Genomic DNA, 10,933 nt, shown 5'->3' on the forward strand with positions numbered 1-10,933 from the left:
TTTTTTTTTATTTAAATAACTGCACATTTAGAAACCAATAGGGATAGCTTACCTTACTGCTATTCATAAGTTGTACACATACCAAGAAATTGATCATTTCTGTGAAAATGAATATAATTTGAACTTTTGTACAACATATGCTGTACATTTTTTCATTCATTTAAAAACATCTGTTTTTATGAGATTTGCATTTAAGTTTTTTTTTCCCTCAGTAACCACTGATAATGGATACCAACACCGGTTGTATAATGTTTTAATTTTTAATTCATTTAAAAGATCTGTGACCATGTAATACAAATACAAAAGACAGACACACTGGACATGACCGTTGGTAAAGTTGTTTGGCAGGATTACTTTGAGTGACCACAAAAATAGAAACACTTGTACATTGTAATGCAATCAAATACAGCAGTCCTAATAAATACTCCCTTGGTGACACTTTATAGTAATAATATGTATATTTAGGGTTGATTACAGGACAGTTATATTGGATTGAACTGGACTGTACATAGGGTATTAGTTTCTCATCCCTCAGGCAGTGTGAAAAAAGCAGTGGTTTGGAAACAAATTACAAAGGTATTGCTCACAGTTTATAGGTGCAGTGTGTTCATTAAGTGTTCATTAGTCTGATGTCGTCATACTCCGATTCTAGTCAGAATACGAGTCTGATACTGCTCCATTGGGCTGTGATTATGGGGAGCTTTTAACCAAACCCGGAAAGAAAATGCCTCTGCACTCAATTGGATAGACCTACAACCAATCAGAGCAGCGCAGTATCAACGAATGCCTTAATCGCGGTTCTCTGTTCCTCTTTTAAAATGAATGCGCTGTCGATATTTTCTATAACAGACGCGATGGCGGAATCTACACATCTCAAATCTCCCGCGGCAGCCGTCTTTGTTGTAAACAAACTCAAAGCAAGCGCTCTTTGGTGCTCTTTGATTGCGTTACTGTTGATCATCTGTCCGTCATCCATTCACCCGGCCCGCCCTGACAATTTGACTGATCCGAACAGCTCTGGGTCGAGCATAGTTGCTCCACATCAGATCAAGTCCAGACCATAGGCCGTTAATATATATAATATATATATATACAGTCTATGGTCCAGACCGAACTTCCCAACCTCAAATGTTGTGGGCGGGGCTAAGTTTGGCTGGAATCCAGGCTAGGTGTTCATGGTAAAATATGATAGCATAGTGCAATTGTGCAAGCACCCCTAAACCCATTTAGACCTTTATAAAATAGTATATAGACAGTAAAAAAATAAAGATTGAGCTTGGCCGTAGTATGATCATCCTGTAGAAAATTGTCTTTTCCAGCTCTGCTGCTCCTCCGTTGTCAGATTATTGTAGTGGTTTCACTATCTTCATTGAGATGTAGTTCTGGAAAAGGCAAAGACCGCAATCAAATCACTGCTTCTCTCTATTCTGGACTGAGTACATAAAGCACACAGCTTCATAATTTTACATCAGCTGCCCCATAACATTAAACATTTGTGTCTATTTGGAAACACGGCATGGACTTAAGGTTAAACCAGCTGGACCAAATTATGTCATAATATAATATGACCAATACTCTCAGATCTTTCTCGTCTGTTCTTACCGGTAAAGAGTACAACAGGATGGCGATGAAGAGCACCACTATGACGAGGATGATGATTCCGATGAAGAGGCACCTGAACCTTTTCCACACGATGAACTTCATGGTCTTACATGGGTTGGTAAACCAAAAGAAGGACGTGTCTGGGCGTCTGGTGGTTATGGAAAATAAAAATAAAAATGTGTTTGTGCTACCAGCAACACTAAACTTCAATATTCTAATTAGCAGTTTGGAAATTAAAAATGAATGGCATATGCATGTATAGATATGTGTGGAATGTAAACTCGGGTATGTTTGACAGGTTGACTCATTACTTGGGAGGGTCCAGGTGTGGGTTCATGTTGGGGTCGTCCCTGCCTTTTCCTGCAGGTTTCGCATCTGCATCTGCTTCACCAACGATCTCCAATGTCATCTCCACTTTGCCCTGTAAACAAACAAAAAAAAGACAAAAACAAAAACCAGCAGACCTAATAAGCAAGATACAACATAACAATAGGGACACTTTCGGAATATTCAATCGGAGCAGAATCTATTCATCCGGCTTCTAAGGGAACTTGAAAACTGTTTATTAGTTATTAAGCAGTAATGAATATGAAATGCAGCATCTGGTCCTAATACCCTTGATGTCATACCTACATTCCTGCTAAGGGTCCAGTACAAACTAACTCATGCTCAACTTTCTTTCCATTCAACCCTGTTAGTGTTCAACGCCATGTATGTCTGGGTGTACTTTCTACTCATACTTACGCCCAGGACCTTCTTTCCACCCTGCTCAATGGAACAGGGCCACCAGCCTCTGACTGACTGCTGTGCAAACAGAGACTTGGCCTGCTCCATCTTGTGTGGAGCTCCAATTTCCAGATCATCCATCATCTTCAGAGTGCACTTCTCTGGGGTCTTGGCAGGAGGAACCAGGTTACGCAGATCCAGCTCCACTGTGCCTGTGGATGGAGAGTTCAAACGTTCACAATCAGGTTTGGTAATGGTGGTCTCTGGGTAAATCAGACACTTTTGGTTTAACTTTAAATGGGAGTGTCTTACCGAGGTAATCATCCAATGAGAATTTGTCATTATCCCATATCTGAACAATCAGCTTGGGGGGGATCCTAAACTCTGTTTTGTCAAGACTCCAAAAGTGCTCCTGTTAGAAAAAAATGTCCAATTAGCAAATGGCCTTATTTTTCAATCTGTACCATATTATAGTGGTCCGTATTTTAATTCAAGCCAGTAAAGTTCAGACAAGCCTCACCTTCTTGGACACGAGGCAGAGTTGTTCAGCAGGCAGGTACTCAAATCCAAAGACAAACCTCCAGTTAAAGTTGCCATCTCCGTCCAGAGACCTGTAATGGACATCGGTCTTCTGCTTGTCCTCCTCCATGCCTGGCATCCAGCTGGCAAAGAGAACAACAGGTGTGAGCATTCATTGTCCTGTCCCAACAGGTTCCACAGTAACCTACTAAACAAAATTTGTAGTGAATTGGACTTATTTGTCTGCCAAACCCTTTGACATAGACGTCACTCATGCGTTCTCCCGTGATGCTGGTCTCATCTAAAGTCACGTCTGTGGTGTTCCAGATGACAGCGCGCAGGAAATACCTGAACATGCAAAAGCACAGTGAGCATCAACTCAATGGCATGATATGTGACCAGTTATGAAACACTGAACAGCACTTACTTCTTAGGCTTGCGTGGTGTGATGTCAAAGGGAGGTCCAGGGAGGCCAATGCTTTTGGGGAAAATATCCACCCACATTTGTAGCCTTCCCTAAATTAACACAATATATCGTTGTTGTTTTTTGGTTTGTTTACAAAATAGCTGTGTCAGGGCATCATACAATATGGGTAAGTGGTGACAACTTACCTGAGAGATATTGGGTTGGAAGCTGCTGTAAAGGGTCCTGGTCTCCACATGTTCGGGGACAAGTCCCTGTTTTCTGAGGACGTGCAGGCAGAGGCGTTCTAGGGCCGGACCCAAGTGCTCATGAATTTCCTTGTTGTTCTCTGGATGTGGAAACAAGTTCATTAAGCTTACGTTACACATGATGCTAACATGCTACACTGGGTGGTTAACACAGTAAACATTAAATCTGCTAACTGCATCATGTTAGCATCGTCATTGCTTGCTTATATTATATTAGCTTGCAGGGACTTTTTTTTTATGGAACTCAATATACAGTGATGGTGGCTGAACAACTGAGTGGGCCATGGCTTTCAGATAAAGCTGCCTATCCAGCCATGTTGGTCCAACCATTACAGCATAGCCTGAGCATATACAATGTTGGGGTTAGAGTAGTCTATATATATATGGTTAACTGCTCCTCCGATCTCTGCAGGGTAAATTGAGACAACTAGATGGACCAATGGTTGGACAATCTGTCCAATCAGAGCTTTCTCTAGCATGACTATTTTACAAGCGCCACCCAATTCTGATTGGTTTAAAGAAATGCCATTAAACCAAAGCTTGTTTTTTCTCCCATCCCAAAATGCTATGTGGAGTAGCCAGGGAACAGCGAGACTAGGGTTAGAATTTCTGCTCTTTACTTGGGTGAGGGTAGGATTCAAAAGGCCTCTTAAAGGTACATTAGGTCAAGGCTAGAGAATGGTGTTGCCTGTAAGAGGGCTTAGTAGATTAATAACGGCCAGGGCAGGGCCATAGCACAAAATTTTGAACCTTGTGCATAGGCATTCTTGATGGGCTCTTCCTCGCATCCACGGCTATTAATTTCAGTATCATCGTGGGCTTACCTCATATGAGGGCCTTGAATACTCAGTCCTCCTTAACTGCAAGCTACTATATCTTGTGCCAAGGGTAGGGTGAATCACACCAGTGGTGGAATATAACTAAGTACATTTACTCAAGTACTGTACTTGAGTACTTTTACTTGTGACAAAGTAGTTTTACAGTGGGGTATTAGTATTTTTACTTAAGTAAAGGAATACATGAATACATCTTCCACAACTGATTCACACTTATTTATATCATCATATTTGAAACCATTGACATTACCAAAGTCAGCCAGCGTGTATTGTTTGCCATTGAAGGTGAGTGATGTGCCGTTGTCTTCTGTCCTGGGCTTGGACAGGCCTTTTAGACGAGCCAGGTTATCCAGGATCTCAGAGGGCTTTAGCTGGTCACGCCATTTGTTAATACCAGAACTGAGACACAAAACAGAAATGAAAGTAAAGATCATTCATGACTGCAGGTTTTCAGGAATATTTCCTAAATATTCCCCCTAAGATTGCCCATGTCCGGCTTTTCCCTTACATGCAGTAGGTTTGTGGCAGGCCACAATAGGAGTTATATCGGGACAGGAAGCGGTTCTCCAGGTCAATCACGGTCTCGCCGACCTTCTCGTCGCGGGTCAAGAGATCATAGTCATAGACGGAGATTTTCAGGTCCTTGTCCTGGGGCAGGAAACACGTCATCTCAAACATCCTAAACAAAACAAAATGTGTGTTGGAGGAGGTGCAGTGATTCACCAAGGTGCATATTATATTCTCTGTTGCTTATATTTGTCCATTTACCTTCCAAAAAGAGGGCTGGTGGTGTTGGGTAAGTAATGGTCTCTGTCATCAACTGTGTGCCTTCCCAGTGAAATCTTTATGTATGGATCACACTGAGCAGGAGAGGGAGTATAAGTTCAAGCAGAAATTCCTGACTGGGCTGCGTGTGTTGAAATATGCTGCTTTTATTCTTGGAAATACAGATTCATTCTTACGTTGCCATTATTGTCTTTGGGCTGCAGGTCTATGGCCCGGACCACATAAATCCTGACCAGACACTCCTGAGGTCCGCTCTCTGGCAGCTCTCTGAACTGACGGGGAGGAGGAACAACACCTGGGTCGTCCGACAGAGGGTACACCTTAAAGGAACCCTGCAGGTACAAGAACACGCACACAAATCAGATATTACTTACTGGGCCTGGTCGTGAGCTGAGGAGATTCAGCTCCAGCTTCACTTTTGCTCAATCCTGATCGAGTGTTTAGTGTTGTGAAAGCTGTAAAACTACCTTGAACTCTCCAACTACAGAGGGGTCATCGTCACCACTTTCATTCCTGCCCCGCAGCAGTTTGAAGGTGCTGCAGAAATCAGTCAGCCCTTTGAACTCTGGGACATCCTCCAGTTCACAGTCGAACACCTGCGGATACACAGTCACATTCAAGTCCTTAACAACAGCCATGACATACAACACATGTGAATTAACACTATAAAGTGGGTCCTGTGGGAAGAATAAAAACAGACTTACTTTGAGGGTATCGTATCCTTTCTTGAGGTAGGGGCCGCATTTTTGCTGGTCTCCAGTTGAAGCGTAGAATTTGCTCCACCAATCGACTGTCTCCTTTTCCTGAAGATTGAATTGCACAATGTAAATCTTCATATATGGTTCTCTGCATTTGGTTTAAGAATCTGAAGTCATATTCAATTGTTTACTCTCACCTTCTCTTCAATCTTTTGGAGAAAGAGGATGTGATGTTACATAAAACAGAGCAGAGGTCACAAGTACATAGACATACAGCAGTAATTTACAAAAACCCATAAAAACAGTACATACAATAGGCTACAAATATTGTCAAGAAAGTGAAAAAGCAAAGGAAAGATTGATATGGAGATTTGCAATTTCAAGACTGACAGCAAATCTGAAAACAAGGGCGTTAACAAAGGGCAGTGCAAGACCTGGCTTTGAGTTATGGGCTGTATATAATAAGAATAATGTTATAAACTCATTTGCTTTCTTGATAGGACTTTGATGTGAAGAATGATACCCCTTGCATGTCTGTATGCTAATTATAAAGTCACTGCCAGCAGCTAGTCAGCTTAGTTTAGCATAAAGACTGGAAACCGGAGGAAACAGCTAGCTTGTCTTTGTCCAAAGGTAACACAATGTTCCTACCCGCACCTCTGAAGCTCACTAGTTAACGCGTTACATCTCGTGTGTTTAATTTGTGTAAAAACAACAAGTCAAGGGGGGTTACGTGCTAGAACATTTCTTGGCCCAACGCAGTAACTTCCTGGAGCCTTTTCATCTATTCCCCAACAGAGACTTCAGGAAGTGACTGAGCTTGACATGTTTTTTTTACACTGTTTTTTTTCCATGGATTAATTCCAGCCTAAACTAAACTGGAATTAATCTGCTGACTGTAGCTTTATATTTGGCATGCACACATGAGTGGTATCACTTTTCCTATTTTACTCTTGGCTGGGAATGAAATAAGCACATTGTCCAAAATTTCCAACGTTGGCTTTAAGTAGAATATTGGAAACTGTACTTCCAGCCACGTCATGGCAGTTCAATAGCAAAATCAGTTTTCCATGTGAGTTAAAAATAAATATTTACATGTTAACGCCCTTGCTGTGGAAAATAATTAAATGTGCTCATTAAATTAGTGACAAATTAAGAACAATCACAGTTATTGTGACGATTCCCACGTAGATAGACCTTTTTTTTCACGGCAGGCATGTTGACATGTCATAGTAGGAAAAGCACAGGTGTATTCAAAACCATTAATGGTGGCTGGATTCCACTTAGGAGAGGCCCTGGTGTAGTGCATGCTGACTCGCTGAAATAGTTTACCGGGGCACTTGAAGGAATTGAGCCATCATTAAGGTTTTCAATTTCAGCTGTCCTCTTCCTACTATGACAAGTCCAAATGCCTGCTGTGAAAAGGTTCATTAATGGCATTATTATGAGGCCTTTGTCGAGCTTGCCCTAGCGCTGTGGATTAGGTGATCTCAGACTTCCAGTGTCATTGGTGCACAGCCTTGTGAATTAGAAAGCTATAATAAGTAATCATACATACAAAGTAGGAGGTAGTGGGGGAAGCCATTTTGTTGACAGCAGCTGATATGCTGTACATGAACTGTAAGCCAGAGCAATCAAGTTTGTCAAATTTGACTAGGGAAGTCAAATTCTGCACTTCTTAGTGACAAGAGGAAAGAAGAATAAACAGTAACTAGTTAGAAACAACATGAGGAATACGTTAGTGTTTACCTGAGTTTCTAAGAGTGGTCTGTTCTCCTCCATGTTAATAGAGAGATGTTTGGAAGGAGAAGCCATCAGAGCCACTGCGGGAGGACAACATTAGGCCAAGGCTTTGTGTCTTTCCATCACTGCATCAGAATGTTCTGAGTCATTTTGTATTATTTTTTGTATGCCTCCTTACTTTTGGAAGACATGGATCCTTCTGCGGTGATGATGTAAGGGTCACATCTGAACTGCTCCAGAGAAGTGATGGTGCACTGACCCACCACGGGCTTCCTGCCAAACGGACGGTGGTCAATCACCTTCAGCACAATGGGAGGTGTGTACATCTCCTCCTTTGGAAGGAGCTGGATGGAGGGTGTACAGAAGGTATAGAAAAAATAGTAAAACCATTATAAGGCTTAAAGGTATTTTAAGGGAAGTTAATCAAATACACTTTTTGTCAAATTCAGCGAATATCTCATCATGGTCACCTAGCTCTTTATTTTCTGTGTGGGCTGAAAAGAAATACGGTGTCAAATGTAAAACAAACAGAAAGGAATGCACGAGCCCCAAAACACTATTTCAGCCAATGGGCAACAGTCTATAAACGTTTTGAGTGTTTTTATTTATTTAATATTATATACTCTAGCTTTCCAACGTTTTAGACACAGATATGGTAATAACAATGGTCTAATATGATGTGGAATTGCATTTCCTTGAGGGCAGAGCCTTAAATCTCCCTCCAAATACAAATACTAAGTCTTCTACAAACATAGGGAAAACTGGTATTATGAATGTACAGTTTTGTTTAAAAGCTCTAAGACTTTAAAGGTATTTCATGTTGAGGTTGTTTTTGTAGAATTCTAGTGCAGAAGTTTGTAATAATATTTCTATTGATTTTGGCAAATATTTTCTTTCCTCAATAGCTTTAAAGTTTTTGTCTCCCAGAGGCTTTTAGTTGCACGCGCGCGCGCACGCACGCACGCACGCACGCACACACACACACACACACACACACACACACACACACACACACACACACACACACACACACACACACACACACACACACACACACACACACACACACACACACACACACACACACACACACACACACACACACACACACACACACACACCAGCGTGTGTAACCCTGCTATTACCACTTTAATGAAGAGAACAGAGCTGGGGAAGTTGGGACTCTTCTTCATGTTCTTGATAATGGCTGACTCCACCCTCTGCCCCCCACACTCCACCACCAGGCTAGGGGAAGACACTGAAGCCAGCTGGTACGGCTTCATGTTCCTCAGGCCCCATGCGAGAATCTGAACATACAGAGACACACAAACACGTGATGTTCGATACATTATGTAAATCAGTTCAGAGGGAGGGTGTCGAAAGGTTGTGTGTTACCTCCACAGCAGTGAGCTGCACCACAGGCCGGATTCCCTGAGGAACCATGTAGAGGTTCTCTGCTCTCTTTGGGGGAACCAGGGGAAGATTTGACTCGCCCGACTACGAATACAGAGACAGGAGAGTATGGATAATGCTGACCTTTTCCCAGTAGCTTACACACTATAAAATGTCAAACAACTACAGGCCTAGTGAACATACAGTAGCTGTGTTTTAATTACTATAAAGCCATTTCTCCAATACTTTTAGGACAAACCTCATCTTTGAGAATGAGTTCTGCAGACACCAGTGCCTCCCCCGCCTTTTGTCCTTTATGGATGATGGGCTGCCACAGCAGTTTGGGTGTCTGATCCGTGCCTGGATTCAACTTTACCAGTGGTGCGAAAACACTGCGGCCCAGCAGCTCATCCTTCCCCTGGGCAGAAGATAACATGACACGGTTATATTTTCACGCCTTTAGCTGATAGCTCTCTAAACAGGAATTACAGTTCCAGTGTAGAAGAAAGGTGGACATTACTATAAAGGAAGAAGAAGAACAACAACAAAAGACAAGACAAGTTTTTTTTAATTGAATTCTATAAAAGTCCAACTTAAATGTCAAAACCAGTAAAAGCTTCTGCTTGAGAGATAATTACTCAAATAATTATTAATTTATTATTATTAATTAATTATTAAACTTCTAAGTGAAAATATTATTTTTTCCCAATAGGAATTATCTGCAATAATCCACAGTTAGATGTAATTTAGGGTACATAATTAAGTAATAAAAATCACACATATTTAGTCAAACAATAGCTTTATCTATGTATATCTGCTACCACCTACCACTTGGTCTTTGTCGTAGAACTCCAGAACAACATCAGGGGGGCGCTGAGCAACGTTCTGGGGGTCTCCATAAATCTCCACATTACTGAAGATCAGAGTTTGGTCCCAGGTGGGGTTCAGTGTTGCCTGCATGCTTTCTGTTGTCTTACTAAGATGCAGGAAGGAGACGTGTGCATAGGGATCTGCAAGGGGAAAAAACAAACGTTAAATGGTCATCTTTTCACATACATCATGAACAGCTAATTTTGCATTATTAAGACAGAGTAGAATCTTACCAGAAAAACTATCTTTGTCCATAGATGCCAAGTTCTGTGCCTGATAGACGTAGACACGAAGATGATACATATGTGACCCTGTGAAGAAGGAAAACATTCAGCAGCATATATTTGAGCATGATCATTAATTGTGTAGTCACTATATGCATCACCCACTGTCAAAGGAGCAGGACACAGTGGGCGTGTTGGCACCAAACAGCTTGGTGGCGTCGGCCTTTGAGTCTTTTTCCTCAGTATCAACACCCTGCAGCGTAAAAAAAAGCACACAACTCAGAGGTGTTCCCTGATCATGCATCACACACTGCCAAATAATAATAATAATACATTTTATTTGTAATGCACTTTACATTTAAGACAAACCTCAAAGTGCTACAGGTAAGATCATAAAAACAAGATAAAAACATCAGTTTAAAATACATATAAATAGTGCAACAACATTATTGTGCAAGGTTAAAACTCATAGGTTCTGCTAAAAATAAATGTTTTTAGTCTTTTTTTAAAGGTCTCAATAGTTTGTGGTGCCGTCAGATGGTCAGGGAGGGCATTCCAAGTCCGAGGAGCGGCAGAGCAGAAGGCTCAATTACCCATGGTACTAAGCTTAGTTCTGGATTGTAAGAGGTGGTTGGAGTTTTTTGAGCGTAGGGATTGTGTTGTAGTGAGAGGGGTGAGTAGATCTTTCAGGTGGGGGGGCATTTCCATAGATGCACTGGTGGGTGAGAATTGAGACCTTGTTTTCAATCCTAGCAGAAACGGGAAGCGAGTGAAGAATGGGTGTGATGTGGTCGTACTTTCGCACTCTCATCAGGATTCTTCCAACACTATTCTGAAAATACTGTAGTTTCTGCAGACTCTTGTT

The 10,933-nt window shown here is 41.6% G+C and overlaps 1 protein-coding gene and 1 long non-coding RNA gene across 4 annotated transcripts in view; one reads left to right on the forward strand and one right to left on the reverse strand.

The window, feature by feature from the left end:
- Positions 1 to 6: 6 nt before the first annotated feature.
- LOC116671168 (uncharacterized) lies at positions 7 to 1,268 on the forward strand. The gene is made up of 2 exons (XR_004327213.1): positions 7 to 601; positions 1,165 to 1,268. It is a non-coding gene; the product is annotated as an uncharacterized LOC116671168 (long non-coding RNA).
- LOC116671150 (myoferlin) overlaps positions 777 to 10,933 on the reverse strand; it is a 31,343-nt gene continuing 21,186 nt past the window's right edge. For 2 of the 3 annotated variants that reach the window (XM_032502144.1, XM_032502143.1), the window contains 25 exons: positions 10,234 to 10,321; positions 10,078 to 10,155; positions 9,803 to 9,984; positions 9,234 to 9,392; positions 8,978 to 9,079; positions 8,728 to 8,889; positions 7,761 to 7,926; positions 7,589 to 7,662; positions 7,398 to 7,457; positions 6,037 to 6,048; positions 5,846 to 5,944; positions 5,609 to 5,737; positions 5,318 to 5,473; positions 5,124 to 5,215; positions 4,864 to 5,034; positions 4,606 to 4,754; positions 3,460 to 3,599; positions 3,275 to 3,363; positions 3,100 to 3,195; positions 2,849 to 2,990; positions 2,641 to 2,740; positions 2,347 to 2,540; positions 1,914 to 2,023; positions 1,603 to 1,750; positions 777 to 1,382 (listed from right to left, as the gene is read on the reverse strand). In XM_032502144.1, coding sequence (XP_032358035.1) covers positions 1,344 to 1,382; positions 1,603 to 1,750; positions 1,914 to 2,023; positions 2,347 to 2,540; positions 2,641 to 2,740; positions 2,849 to 2,990; positions 3,100 to 3,195; positions 3,275 to 3,363; positions 3,460 to 3,599; positions 4,606 to 4,754; positions 4,864 to 5,034; positions 5,124 to 5,215; positions 5,318 to 5,473; positions 5,609 to 5,737; positions 5,846 to 5,944; positions 6,037 to 6,048; positions 7,398 to 7,457; positions 7,589 to 7,662; positions 7,761 to 7,926; positions 8,728 to 8,889; positions 8,978 to 9,079; positions 9,234 to 9,392; positions 9,803 to 9,984; positions 10,078 to 10,155; positions 10,234 to 10,321 — 2,937 coding nt within the window. In that variant the 3' untranslated portion in view covers positions 777 to 1,343. The remainder of the gene's footprint in view (positions 1,383 to 1,602; positions 1,751 to 1,913; positions 2,024 to 2,346; positions 2,541 to 2,640; positions 2,741 to 2,848; positions 2,991 to 3,099; positions 3,196 to 3,274; positions 3,364 to 3,459; positions 3,600 to 4,605; positions 4,755 to 4,863; positions 5,035 to 5,123; positions 5,216 to 5,317; positions 5,474 to 5,608; positions 5,738 to 5,845; positions 5,945 to 6,036; positions 6,049 to 7,397; positions 7,458 to 7,588; positions 7,663 to 7,760; positions 7,927 to 8,727; positions 8,890 to 8,977; positions 9,080 to 9,233; positions 9,393 to 9,802; positions 9,985 to 10,077; positions 10,156 to 10,233; positions 10,322 to 10,933) is intronic. The other variant, XM_032502145.1, reaches the window with a different exon arrangement.

Source organism: Etheostoma spectabile, chromosome 21 (genome assembly GCF_008692095.1).
Source record: "Etheostoma spectabile isolate EspeVRDwgs_2016 chromosome 21, UIUC_Espe_1.0, whole genome shotgun sequence".
Lineage (NCBI taxonomy): Eukaryota > Metazoa > Chordata > Actinopteri > Perciformes > Percidae > Etheostoma > Etheostoma spectabile.